Source organism: Anabrus simplex, chromosome 10 (genome assembly GCF_040414725.1).
Source record: "Anabrus simplex isolate iqAnaSimp1 chromosome 10, ASM4041472v1, whole genome shotgun sequence".
Taxonomy (NCBI): Eukaryota; Metazoa; Arthropoda; class Insecta; order Orthoptera; family Tettigoniidae; genus Anabrus; species Anabrus simplex.
In genome coordinates, this window is record NC_090274.1 from 19,676,235 (window position 1) to 19,691,557 (window position 15,323).

Sequence of the window (15,323 nt, forward strand, 5' to 3'; positions counted from 1 at the left end):
CCTTAATTAAGGCCTAAGGCACTCCTAGCCCTTTCCTATCCCATCGTCGCCATAAAACCTATCTATGTCGGTGTGACGTAAATCAAATAAAAAAGTACTCTACGCAGCAGTAATCCTATCTACCGGAGATGAGGGGCAACAGAAGACACAAAGCACATCACTACAAACAATGGTCAATGTAATGTTATTGTTGATCAATGTTATGAGCTTTCTATATTGTAGGCCTACAGATTTAGTTTTCTTTCGACTCTGTGATTTGTAAAATATTTTATACTGTAAACTGTAGTTTCTTATTCTCCGACTTTACATACCGATTTTCATTAAATACTGTTTACCCGTTTTCTCGTTACTCGGCGCTGATATGGACTTGGTAACAAAAATCCAAATTCATGAATATCTTTGTGATCATAGCCAGTACGGTAACAATGTATAAGACATGAATAATAGGAAATGTAATACTATATAACATTAGTTATGTAGCATTCATCGATTACACCTCTAATAAGAAATATTTGAGAATTACATTTTAGGCCTTCCCCTAAACTACCATTTCACTCAGCGTGAATAAAATAATTTACAGCTTATACTATAGCGACTTATTTCCTGACTTTGCATACCGATTTTCATCAAGACAGGACTACTAATAACAACAATATTTGAGAATTAAATTTTAGGCCTTCCCCTAAACTACCATTTTTCTCAGCGTGAATACAATTATTGACAGCCTAGATTGTAGCAATTTATTCCCCAACTTTGCATACCCATTTTCTTTAAAATACGACCACTAATAACATAAATAGTTGAGAATTCAATTTTAGGCCTTCCCCTAAACTACCATTTCACTCAGCGTGAGTAAAATGATTATAGCCTAGATTGTAGAGGCTCATCCCCCGACTTCACATGCCGATTTTCATTAGACCACTAATAACATAAATAGTTGAGAATTCAATTTTAGGCCTTCCCCTAAACTACCATTTCACTCAGCGTGAGTAAAATGATTTATAGCCTAGATTGTAGAGGCTCATCCCCCGACTTCACATACCGATTTTCATTAAATTCTCTTCAACCGTTTTCTCGTGATGCGTGTACATACATACATACAGACAGACAGACAGACAGACAGACAGACAGACAGACAGACAGACAGACAGACAGACAGACAGACAGACAGACAGACAGACAGACAGACAGACAGACAGACAGACAGACAGACAGACAGACAGACAGAAATTACGGAAAAGTAAAAAGTGCATTTTCTTGTTACTATGGACATGACCGATACAGAAATACCATTATTTTCAAATTCTGAGCAATGTACAGACAAAACTCTTATTTTATATATATAGATGTGGAACACCTACAGCTGAAAATGGGGTACACAAATCGGCACAAACGAAATAAAAACACTTACGATTATGACGATGATGATAATGATGAGATAAAATGTTCTTTCATGTTGAGCCAAAACACTCAAGCCAATGTTCAAGCTTGAGATAAAATCTGTAGGTAAGGGATCTTCTTTCTTGACAATGCTGGAGAAATTTGTACTTTAACACGTTGGGTGCCACGTGCCGCCATATGGCGTCACGGTGGTCTTCAAATTTGAGATGGCGTGACGCCATATGGCGGCACACCGTTCTTGAAATCAGAGTTGGCGTGACGCCATATGGCGGCACAGTTGAGTTTCAGGCGATGCACCATAGATAATCAGCTGTGACATCTATGCGCGTAAAATTGGTACTACGTGAAGGGCGAACTTCAGGGTCTATTCCAGCTACGTATTTTTACTCTATGCCACCATGTGGCGCCACAGTATTCTTCCGAAGCCACTGACTGGCCAGTGGTCATTGTCACAGGTGAAAGCGCGCCAGGCATTGTTTATTCCTCGTTTATGTACGTATTATCACTCAGTTTATATAGTTGTGCAAAAATATAAAAAATGGAAGATATTGGCAATAACCTTACGAGGGAACACATACATGTGTTACACTCGGATTCGGTTGAAATTTGGTAGGAATATTCGTGGGAGGCAGTAGAATGCTAAGGTGAAAACTGCATGTACCCAGCGCAACTTTAAACGCCAAAATTGAACAAATAACTAGTCATAAAATTAGAAGTGCCGCGGGAGTATCGGGGTGTGGCGGAGAGGTAGGGAGGAGCGAAGCAGCGGACGTGAGCCAACCGGGCTGTGCCGAGCTGTGCTAGCAGCCAGGTAGCGTATAGTTAGCGTGTTCCCCTTAACTTCCCGATGAGATGTGCAAAACGTAAATATAAAACTTGCACATGAAACAAGTGTACAAAGGACGATGTTTGAACAACGATGCCAATAAGGTTTGAAAAATTAGGAGTAACAAGAACTCGGGCGTGCCGAAACGCATATTTTAATTGTTTAGAGTTATCAGAAAACTGTTGACAACAATATGTAATGTAATATAAGTACTTGTTTTGCATTTTACTAGGTTTTCATAAATATTGCGTTAATTTGAATTAGCAAATAAATATCCCGTATTTGAAATTCGTATTGCACATTCCATGACAAAAAATTCTGTGACACCATATGGCGTCACGCTATATTTTACCTTTCCTAAAAATTGATGTGACACCATATGGCGTCACACATGACCATGGTATGGTGAGATAAAATTTACTTAGTACATCATATAAATACATCCCAAGATTATATAAACAAACTACAACGCGTACAATTGCTTTGGCACCAGCGGAATGCAATTCAAAAACATGCCTGGCACCAGTGGAATAGTGTGCTACAATCGGCTCGGCACTCAACGTGTTAAATAATTTGAGGATAGACTTCAAATTTTTAAAACTTAAAATTAAAAATATGATGGCCGGGGGAACCTCCTAAGAATAACAGAAGTTGAGGTAAGTTTTTGTTTTGTTTTAAACTACCGTATTATAAACTGACAGTCAGCTTCACAATTTGAATTGAGGGAAGGCTCAACCTATTCAATACTATGTATGTCGTATAAGACGTTTACAACATGTTATTTATTGTTACTAGTACCGGTTTCGACGCTTGGTGGTGTCATCATCAGCTAGAAGTTACAAAGTGGACAGGGTACATAACAGAACATAACATAACTCAGGCAGATGGCGTAAAGGAAGAAGTAAACATAACAGAACTGGCTGGGAGACTCCCTTCAACATCTTAAACGTCCCAAGTTTTCAGTTTCTCTCCAACTTAGGTACATAATTTATAGGCAATAGTCCCAAAATGAGATGGTTTGAGCACCTGTATACCAATAAAAGAGTTTGAAATTAGAGTAAAGTAGAGTAGGGGAAGAAGAACTTTTTGATCCGTAACAAGACCCAAACTTAGGTGGAGAAGAACTGTGATAAAAACCATGCGAAAGTTACTAAAAACGAGGAACAAACGTATGACACAGTCAACATAGCAAGTGACGAACACTTACAAACACATCTTTTGAAGTAGTAGAGATAATTAAAAACAATTTCACCACAGGAGAGTGTATTCTATAAAGATTTTTATTTTTATTTATTAACCAGTAAAGATTTACCCCCCGTTAAAGGACACATTATTGGTATGTTTCTTGTGTAGCCTATATGCTGTTTAGCGATGCAAAACTAGGCTTACCAGGATGTAGCGACCACACTTGCGAACCACAAACTTGCCGCTATTGAGGGAGAGTATCCGAGGACAACTGAATGCAGAGAGGAAGAAATGCGTGGCTCCCATGAGCTGACCGCAGAGTGCCAATCTCTGCTGATCGCTGACCCAAGCAGGGTGGAAGTACAACACTGCGTCTTGAGGATCGTCCTCCTCCCTCTGACAGCGCTGGGTGTCGTACACAAACATAATGAACAGCTCCCTGCAACAAAACATCTCAATTACAGTCTTGTGCATATTAATGTGAACAAGTGTCAGGTAATTTAAAAAAAAATGCTATTTGTTCAGGGCATCGACACATGTGGGTCTTTTGCCCCTACTGGCACCATATTGTATGAACCTGCATGTAATTGGAATGGCAGTAATGTGGAATGTTGTGTGTGAGGAAAGGAAGATTAAGGACGTCACAAACACCCAGTCCCCAGGCCAGGGATATTAATAATTACAATTAAAAACTGCTGACCTGGCCGGGAATCAAACCTGGGGCCGCCACGTGACAGGCGGACGCATTGCCCCCTACACCGCGGGGCCGAACAAAATTTTGTTTTGTAAGTAATAAAGAGGTAACAACTGTTTCCTGCCAATTCTTAACAACAGTATGGATACCCATTGTTGAGAAACGCAATTGTAGTTAATACTCTTATTGTTTGTGTTTGAAAGCGTTTGGAATGTGTTTGTAGTTGTTTGAAACAGCATTCAGTGAGTATTAACCCTTTCACTCCAGTGTAGCTAGTATGGTATCATGACCCTCTGGAGTGGCTCACCGAGCCTGCTGTACGGGATAACTTGTCTCGCTCTGCTCTCCCGTCCGCATGCGGTTCGAGATGTGAGGAGAGAACAGGAAGAGGTTAAATGTATTTTATTTTATTTTTAATGTGGAACTCCACCTGCAACCACATTCTGAGAAAAGTATCTATTAGTCTCCTCACAGAGAAAAATTATGATACTCGTGTTAAAAAACAGCTGAAAGAAACTTAACATGCTAGCATGGTCCACTAAACTTTTCAGTTCGAAATTAGCTGCGTCAAAATTGTGTTTCTTCGGATTCAGGTTCTTTTTCCAATTTAGTTTTCTGCTCGGTGGTTCAGGCATCCGGTCTTCATCCTCTCACTATCTTAATCTTCAGTCGAATCGTCGAAGTAGGCTGACCTTTCAGAGGGCAAAGCGGTAACAGAAGTAGAAAATGTGCCTGAAGTAGGTGAGATTGAAGTCATTCCGTCACCAGAATCAGATGATGAATCACTATAATCGTCATCATCTTCAAAGTCACAACCCAATATGAGGGCAAGAGCTTCCTCCGCAGTATATCTTTCCTCCGTCATTAGGCCTTTCACAATTTAAAAGCAACTGAAAGCTAAATCGAAAAGCACAAGCACGTCAGCACAGGGGAGAAACCAGGCGTGAAGTGAGTAGCATACCGGATACATTCCATTTGTCTTCGAACTGGTTACTCCTGTCATCTGGTGATCATAGCTGTAACTATAGACTAAGTCAGCCACGAGAGACCACCAAGGTCAAACTTCCCCAGCAGTCTATCGTAGGGAAATGAAGAACAGCCGAAAGACACGAATTCTACAGCAGTCGACTGGCTATGAGGCACAGCTTCAGCTAGGCTGCTAACAGCAGTCCACTGGGTGTGCAGCACGGCTCTCTCTCAACTGCTAGAGCAGTCGATTGGAGTGAAAGGGTTAACCAGTCATAATGGATATCACATCAAAGAAGAGAGGTAAGATATTTTTTTTTTTTTTTTTTTTGTCATTTGCTTTACGTCGCACCGAAACAGATAGGTCTTATAGCGATAATGGGATAGGAAAGGCCTAGGAATGGGAAGGAAGCGGTCGTGGCCTTAATTAAGGTACAGCCCCAGCATTTGCCTGGTGTGAAAATGGGAAACCACGGAAAACCATCTTCAGGGCTGCCGACAGCGGGGTTCAAACCCACTATCTGCCAGATGCGAGCTCACAGTTGCGCGCTCCTAACCGCATGGCCAACTCACCCGGTAGAGGTAAGATTATAACCCTCAATGAATTTAGTGGTTTGACTCAAGAGACAAATATCAGCTGAATGTAATGTAAGTCTGGGTGCTGTCTGTAATATAATTAGGAGGAAAAATGAGAAAGAGTCCATTTCACCTCAAGGGAAAGGGTGATGTGGCCGAAAACGGAAAACTTTGAGCAAAGCGTTGCCTTATCTCATCAGAACAAGTAAAATTAATCCTGAAATTAATAGTTTCGATTTTTAAAAAAAACCTGAGCATGCAGGAGTAAAAACTGATGCTTCAACAGTGCATAGGCAGCTTTTAGAAGCTGGAAGGAAAGCTCAATGACCTTTCAGAAAACAGCTATGAACGTGTTCCATGAAGAAAGAAACATTGGAATGGGCAAGAAAATATCAGAAATGGACAAGAAGAGTGCATCTCACATATAAGGAGAAGCAATAACTAGAAAGTCTTGCCGAAGCACATGAAACGTACAGTCAAGTTTAAAAAAAAAAGGGTTATTTTATATTCATGGGCTCTAAATTTTTGGTTTCTGTTAATGGAATGATGAACTGCAACAGGTACATCCCAACTCTAGAGCGAAAAGCTGCTTCAGAACTGAAGAGGAACTAACTGAACGTCGAACAAGCGATTTTTCAGGAAGATCTCGCCATGTATTGAAAAACGTCGAAGGCTTTATGACGAAAAATTGTTTCCGGTATTTGGACCAGCCTGGAAATTCACCGGACATAAACCCTACAGAAAATCTTTGGACAACTATCAAGAAACTGATGAGGAAAATGGATTGCACTACCAAGGAAAATATGTTTTGTGCTGTAGTGAAAGTGAGGTTCCATGACCAAGAAATAAGGGAAATATGTATGAAACTCATTGACTCTATGCTGAAACGAGTGAAAATTTTAATTAAAGCCAAAAACATTGTTTAATAAGAAGTAACCTATATGATTTGTAAAAGAATTTAAAAAAAAAAAAAAATTATATCTATTTTTCACATTAACCCTTGTCTAGTCGCACATGGAGGTAACCTCCGGATTTAAAAATGCCTGTCATTTTCATCCTTTGAGATGTTTTGGCATGTCTGTTTGCAGTATTCTTCGGTATAACTAAAAGAAACCCTTTTAGGTACTTGTTGGTTATTTTTACACAGTTTGTTTGATCTGAAAGCAGAATACTGTAGACCTTAACTATGTCGAATGATCTTCTGATATTAAATTTGTGAGACTCGCCATTACCTACGACGATCACATCATATGAAATATGAAATAATATTTTTCTAACATAAGTTTTGAACAAAACAACAAGGTCATCGACCTACAAAATAAAAAATTATGCACTAAAATATAAGGTAATTTACTTAATCGCACACGGAGGAAACGTCCAGGCGATGTCACTCGCCACAACAATGATCCCACATTATAAGTTAAAAACTTCATTTTCCCGTATTGAACTGAGATTCACAATTAAAATATCAAGGAAGGTTCAACCTTTTCAATACAAAACGTGTTGCATAAGATGTTCACAACATAATATTTATTAAATAGTTAGAACCGGTTTCGATGCTCATTGCGTCATCATCAGCTACAAAAATCACAATGGGCAAAGTACATGTCATAAAAATTGCATTAATAACTCTTGCATGGCTGAATACAAATGGTAGACTGCTTTTTCTTAAAAGCTAGAAGAACTTGAGTAAAATATGATGATGTGATGTGACACATAAAAGCATAGTAGTTTGATGGGTAAGTATTGTGCATAAAATTGAACTGGTGATGATGCTTGTTGTTTAAAGGGGCCTAACATCGAAGGTCATCGGCCCAGATTGAACTGGTGCTTTGAACATAAAAGTCTGAATATGATGATAAAACGATGTGGTAAAAAACAAAGTAGTAAAATAGTCCACTCTTCTGATGTTCAATTCAGGCACAAAAGTCCAGGTCCGATGTTATATAGCAATACCAACAATACCAACAAAACTCTTCTTACACCACACACTCAGCACGCTAAACAAGACTCGCCGCCCTGTTGAGCTGAGACTAATTCGAAGATCAACCTTATTCAATCGCCCAACATCAGGTGTCCCGGCCTCGACAAAATCTTTTTGTTGGTATTGCTATATAACATCGGACCTGGACTTTTGTGCCTGAATTGAACATCAGAAGAGTGGACTATTTTACTACTTTGTTTTTACCACATCGTTTTATCATCATATTCAGACTTTTATGTTCAAAGCACCAGTTCAATTTTATGCACAATACTTACCCATCAAACTACTATGCTTTTATGTGTCACATCACATCATATTTTACTCAAGTTCTTCTAGCTTTTAAGAAAAAGCAGCCTACCATTTGTATTCAGCCATGCAAGAGTTATTAATGCAATTTTTATGACATGTACTTTGCCCATTGTGATTTTTGTAGCTGATGATGACGCAATGAGCGTCGAAACCGGTTCTAACTATTTAATAAATATTATGTTGTGAACATCTTATGCAACACGTTTTGTATTGAAAAGGTTGAACCTTCCTTGATATTTTAATTATGATCCCACATCGCACACAGGATACACGATCACGCCAAAATGCTGACAGGACGAGTCCAAATGAACAAGGAGAAAGGTATAAGGATGGGGAGACCCACAGTTCAATTGGGAAGTTCAGTACCATGCAAAATGTAATCGGTCCGGAGGAAATCTCCGTGAGCGAATAATTAAAGGTTAATATGCACAAGACTGTATTTAGGTGTACTCAATCAAAAAAAAGAATAATCCATGCTCCTCACATTTAACTGTAAGATAGTTCATCCCCTGTACACTGCAGAAATATCTACAGGTTTCTGAGAAAAGTGTACCTGCGAGGAATTTACAGTATGTACTAGAAGTTCTGATCTTTTACATTTGATGTGCTTTTACTGTACGACAAAGATCAACACAAACTTCTAAATATCTTATTCAAATGAGTTGGAAAGAACTTGCTAGCAACATTAGAATTGAACAGATTAGTGCCAAGAGGGATGGCAGTAAAAACTGGAACAGCATCTTTGGTTAGACAGAGCAAACTGAAAGACTCTTACTGTCCAAATTAATTGGAACAGGTTCTTTCTTTTCCCTATGTTTTGCAACAGGGCAACAGTGTGCTACACAGCTTATTTATAGATCCTGTACAGTGTCACTCACTGGTAATTAATCGGTGTGACTGAGTGGATAAGACTCCCAGGAAGCATGGTGTGATTATAGAATATAGATTATGATATAGTACGCGAACCTTTTCTTGATACCAAGTTTTACGGGGGTGAGGAGTAAGGAGAGAGCTACCCACGTAATACTGCCAACCGAATGGAAATGAAATCTGAATTGAATCGATAATATGATCGATCTATATGAATTTTCTAAACTTTTTTTTTGGTGCTTGTTGCTTTATGTCGCACCAACACAGATAGGTCTTATGGCAACGATTTCTAAACTTTTATTATCTTAAAGACAACAACTGTGTCACACACACACATTATATAACATTAAATAACATTTCTCGATGCGAATCTTGTTCCTAGCATGACTTCTATCAACCGGCTTTGCTGTGTAAACAACAGTACTAGCATGTAAAGTGTACACCAGATGTCTCACGGCGATTCATAGTTTGTGTCGTAATCTATGAGCTTCATATCAGTATTGACGATTCATACAACATGCTCCCAAACCATATACAACCTCAGAACTACAACAGCACTAATCATTACACTCTCACACAACTACAAAAAGGGAAGGAGCTACCACTCTGGTTTAATGCCATAGAATTTTCATTTTCATGGCACAGGACACCATGACTCATCTTTTAATGTAAACAACAGGATTTTATATATGGCAAGCTGTAATCTCTACACTTCCGTCCAAGCCTCAACTGAATCTACACTACTTCAATGTTTTTGCTTTTTAGAAATGTAAAGTGTTTCTTACCCTTCATGTATATATGGTGACAAAAATCTTTTAAAACGAGAAATTGGTATTTTTAAAGTGTATCTCACATCACAATTCAAGCCATTGAGTTTTTTATATAATGTACAGCTATGGACAATAAGCCTTAATTATAGCAGTCAAACTGAAGAATCAAGAAACAGTGCAAGCCATAAACTCAAACATTTACAAGCATGAAAGTGTTTTACATATATATTGTTTTTATTCTATGTATTATTTAGAATATTCACTTCTCATAGATGTACATTCACGCATGTTACATAGATAAATGATAACACACAATTTCCAATTTGATGAATGCCCTACTCATGAGTACAACCTGACGTGTTATCGTCACAAGATATTTGTTTTTAGATATGGTTATGTTTGCAATTGCACGATGTGTTATATGTGTATGTGTGTTCAGCTGAGGATGACCCGCTAGAGTTGAAACCGCGCAGTCTCGTCCGGACGACCTGTGACTGTCAGAAGTGAATGAAAAGTCCATACTCTAGTTGGGGTCTCACCAGAGACTTATATGCCCTCTCCTTTACATCCTACCCTCATAACCATGTGCAGAGATCTGTACCCTTTATTTACAATCATATTTATGTGATTACCCCAATGAAGATCTTTCCTTATATTAATACCTGGGTACTTACAATGATCCGCAAAGGGAACTTTCACTCCATCAACGCAGTAATTAAAACTGAGAGGACTTTTCCTATTTGTAAAACTCACAACCTGACTTTTATCCCCGTTTATCATCATACCATTGCCTACTGTCCATCTCACAACATTATCGAGGTCATTTTGCAATTGCTCACAATCTTGTAACATATTTATTACTCTGTACAGAATAACATCATCTGCAAACAGCCTTATCTCTGATTCCACTTCTTTACACATATCATTGATATATATATAAGAAAACAAAAGTCCAATAATACTGCCTTGAGGAATTCCCCTCTTAATTATTACAGAGACAGATAAAGCTTCACCTACTCTAATTCTCTGAGTTCTATTTTCTAGAAACAGAGCCACCCATTCAGTCACTCTTTTGTTAAGTCCAAGTGCACTCATTTTTGCCAGTAGTCTCCCATGATCTACCCTATCAAATGCCTTAGACAGGTCAATCGCGATACAGTCCAATTGACCTCCTGAATCCAGGATATCGGCTGTATCTTGCTGGAATCCTACAAGTTGGGCTTCAGTGGAATAACCTTTCCTAAACCCAAACTGCCTTCTATCACTGAGCACAGAAAGCCACATAACACTACCTCATTGTGCAAAACCAAGCAGTAAACTTGTTGAATTATGTAAATATATTACTTTTGCTGAATGAATAAAAGAATTTTTTTTTAATGGATATAGACTGTCATTCCCACCCAAGAAATTGTAAATTGTAGCTTGTATGCTTGAACCCTATATCTTTTTAAACTGTAACACAACAATTATAACATGTCACTTTTCTTTGAAGCATAATTAAATATAAGAAAATAAAACCCACCATTTATCTCAAGTACAGTATAAATCAAACCAGAATATCTTAGAGGTTGGTTTCCTTGCGATTATAATGTCTTTTTTAAAACAAATACTGTACTCCAATCAACATTTTACTGAATAGTGAAAGAAAGCTTTGTAGCCACGATCTAAAGTCACTGCTCCACTTCCCTGCAAAGTGTGTCCGCTTTCTCGCGTCACTGTGACGTATGCTTTCCACGTAAGCTGCCTGCATTTACGTCAGGCCAGCCTGGTTGCACTGGACTAGCCTCAACAGGCACCCGGCTGAGCACCTCTGGTGAAGACGCTATAAATAGCGACACAAACAGATAGGCTCAATCTCACCGAGGTGAAAAAGGAAACTGTGGCAGGAAAAATAAAATGATGCCAACTGATGAAGGTTTTTTCCTCAGAAGAAGCAAATCAAATTACAGGCTCACTGCTGTATAGTTAGCTTGTGAATTGGGGAAGAGGGAAGTGAATTTGCACATTTCTAATGTTCGTAATAGAGCCCGCAAACCTGAAGAGAAACGTGTTCACAGGAGAAATGTGCAGAAAACATCTCTTGTGGACACAGTCATCAGGATTGGAAATTTGCTTAACGTCACACTGACACAGAAAGGTCTTAAATGGTGACGATGGGATAGGACTGGGAAGGAAGCTACCATAGTCTTAATTAAGGTACAGCACAGCATTTGCCTGGTGTGAAAATGGGAAATCATCTTCAATGCTGCCGACAGGATAGTTTGAACTCGCTATCTCACGAATGCAAGCTGACAGCTACAAGTCCATCAGGATTGGACAATGGAACTCTGGAAAAAATATTTTCTCTGATGTGAATCACTTTGCAGTGCAGGGGCAGAGGGCTTGATACAAGTGCCGAGCCAACACTTCAGCACTTTGGCAATAGATCACAAAACATTCTTTGAAAAAAAGATGTTTTGTTGGTGTTTCACTCATGAAGGTTAGTACCAGCTGACCAGTACATCCAACTACTGGAAAGGACAGTTTTGGTGAGCATCAGAAGAGGTTTCGAGATGCTGATGGAAATTTCCAGCAAGATTAGGCTTCTTACCATACTTCAAAGAAAGTGAAGAAATTCTTCCGTGAGAACAACTTTGATGGGCCAGGGAATTACTCTGACATTAATCCAATAGAAAACTTGTGGGTTAATTGCAAGAGGAGTTGTGCAAAACTTGATTGTTTCAAAAAAATATGGATAATAAAGTGTCTAGTTACATGCGGTAGCATGATGATGAACTTAAAAATGTGTGCTCAAAAAACTTGTAGAATATTATAAAACAGAAAGGAGGGCATATTAGCTTTTAACAAAGATTAAAGGTATGTAGGTATTAGATGAAAACCAAACCAAACCAAACCCCATGGTGCAATAGCCCCAAAGGGCCATGGCCTACCAAGCAACCGCTGCTCAGCCCGAAGGCCTGCAGATTATGAGGTGTCGTGTGGTTAGCACGATGAATCCTCTCGGCCATTATTCTTGGCTTTCTAGCAATATAAATATTAAATTAATGTAGTAATGGTCCACCTTTCAATATTATAATATGCCATATTCTAAATTACATTAATTAGGGACTAGTTTCGGCATGGGGCTGACCATCTTCAGCCTTTTACATTTCTACATTAATTTAATAATTATATTGTAATTACAATTCAATACGGATCAGAACCATGAAGTTTATAACATATGATTGCCTTTCTAGACCGGGGCCGCCATTTCACCGTCAGATAGCTCCTCAAATGTAATCACGTAGACTGAGTGGACCTCGAACCAGCCCTCAGATGTAGGTAAAAATCCCTGACCTGGCCGGGAATCGAACCCGGGCCTCCAGGTAAGAAGCAGGTACGCTACCCCTACGACGCGGGGCCGGCAGGTATTAGATAAACAAGAGCAAAAAATATATAAAATGTGTATGTTATTAAACCACGCCTGTATTTTCCAGGCTTGTAGGCTGTGGTCCAGGAGCATGTGATGGTCCCGACGTTTCATCGAAGACTGCATTCGGCATTATCAAGGATTCTGACCGACTTCAATGACTTAAGCTCACATTTGAATGGAGTGGTGTTGCAATTCCACAGTGCAGGCTACGGTGTGCTGCTTGCCTATTGGTCTGCCATGCTGAAAGGGCAGTCACTGACTGGCTGTTCTTCGGCCAATGATTGGAGCATCAAGGAGCCCAACCTGCCTTGGCGGAGATAGGTAACGGATCACCTATCACTTTTTCTGGTCTGTTATGGCCATCATGTCCTCCAGGATTTAAAGCTTTCAGGACTTAATGCCCAAAATTCTTTCTTCAGTTAATACAAAATGCTTAACAAAATGTTGATTTCCTTGAAATGCTCTTGTTGCAATACTTTTGTCATGTTAAAAATAAATAATTTTATTTACAAACACTTGTGAGTAAGAATCACATTTTACCCATTACAGCAACTATCAGCCAGTAGGTATATTAAATAAATAAATTCACACTTTCCAATTGTTTAGCTTGTCCTGTGAAACTTACTCTGTTCCAAACATTTAAATACTGTATAAACCCACCTCATATTATGGTACTGCTGTGGTAGTTAAACATAATGCAAAGGGATGTCCCAGATTTTAATTTTGATTGGATCTTGACAATGAAATAGGACAGATTAACCTTTCCCAATGATTCTTATCCCAGTAAATTAGATGAAAATCGAGCAGAAAAAGATCTTTTATCTGCAGGATTTGAGTACCCGACTTCGCGATGATCGTAACAAAATCCATTATGAATGAAAACATTAGGGCACGTAGGAGAAAGTTGCTTTTGAGAGGCGTAGACATGGAAGGGGGTGGGGCTCTTTATAAGACAAATTAAAAGTAAACTGTGACTCACTCACTTTGCCATGACGTCTAGTAGAGGCGCGCGACTTCTCACTTTAAATTTCAGAAAAATGTTGTTGACGCCTGGAAGGAAATATAAGCAACATTAAGGTTATGCACAACTTACGTAACAAGCAAGTTATTTCAAATAAATAACAATGCAAGGCTAGAAAGGTGAAGCAAGTACTTCAAAAGCCACTCACACATCTCAAGCTGTCACTGTGCAATGAAGCTTACCAAGTGGTTTTCCATTCGAAACTGACAGAAAAATGAAGTATCAGCTGAGGAGTAGACATCGTAAATGCAGCATCTGGGCATTTCTCTTCATCCCATTTTCATTCGATCACTCTGTTTACACTCAATTACGTGCTAACTGGCCACGATCTTTGAGACGAACTCAGCAAACAGTACGCAGGGAACATCAAATGACTGAACTATAGGGCGCAAATGACGTTCAGATGTAATCACCTGCTTTGCAGCTCGCCATTGACTTCGTTTGCCAACTAAGCCGTCCCCCTTTCCCCAACGTGCGCCTGCGGGCAAAGAGTTTAATGCGACCTGACCGTAAGACCACAGAAAGACAGTCAGTTTTAAATTACTATTTCAACAGGTATTAATATGACGAATATGTTTTACCTTTAGAATGGTAATGTTCAAGCATTTGCCACACCTACACAATACCACGGGGTCAAGCGTGTCACTACATGAAAGGCGCGATGCTCCTAAATATTTCCTTGTCGTTTTCAAGTGCCTCCCCTCCCTTCCCAACTCCACACAAAATTTCGGCAGCATTCCTACCTTGCAGCGATGCATAAATTACGACTGACCTGTGCGTTACGTAAAGATCGGGTTCTGCCCGTGTGTATAACAATATACAGACCAATCCTCTTTGATACAGACACGGGTATGAACATTCGTACCGGTACAGTAAAACATGTTATAGTAAGCGACTTATAACTCAATATTTCGTGTGCTTAGTCTATAGCCCCCTTGGGTAACCTGTAAGTAACTAAGTATGAGATTTCCCGTTAATACCACAGATCAGCCACAAGTGCAAGGCCGCATTCTGTGGGGAAACGAAAAATGTTTACACTGTAACGTCCAGTTCTTCCCGGACAGATGTACCGTATTCATACACTTGGGTGTGAACAGGGAAATAACAAACTAGTTGTCTACCACAGTTTCTCTCAGGCGTTATCAAACGAGGTGTACTGAGTGATTGGTTGGACACAAGTCGTTGAAATGGGTCAGGCAGGAAAGAAAGCTACAGCGGATATGAGGCGGCTGATTGTGTCATGAACTTGTAAAGGTAAATCGTATATTAAAATTACAAACATCATTGGGAGAAGTCGTTCGACTGTCCA

At 39.3% G+C, this 15,323-nt stretch overlaps 1 protein-coding gene across 4 annotated transcripts in view; it reads right to left on the minus strand.

Moving 5' to 3' along the window:
- The window catches only part of HPS4 (Hermansky-Pudlak syndrome 4 protein), a 69,784-nt gene extending 55,091 nt beyond the window's left edge, over positions 1-14,693 (minus strand). For 3 of the 4 annotated variants that reach the window (XM_067154847.2, XM_067154844.2, XM_067154848.2), the window contains exons 1-3: positions 14,197-14,669; positions 13,977-14,043; positions 3,617-3,851 (exon numbers count right to left, since the gene is read on the minus strand). In XM_067154847.2, the coding sequence (XP_067010948.2) occupies positions 3,617-3,851; positions 13,977-13,984 (243 nt within the window). In that variant the 5' untranslated portion in view covers positions 13,985-14,043; positions 14,197-14,669. Of the gene's footprint in view, positions 1-3,616; positions 3,852-13,976; positions 14,044-14,196 lie in introns of all 4 variants that reach the window. The other variant, XM_067154845.2, reaches the window with a different exon arrangement.
- Between the last annotated feature and the right edge of the window lie 630 nt (positions 14,694-15,323).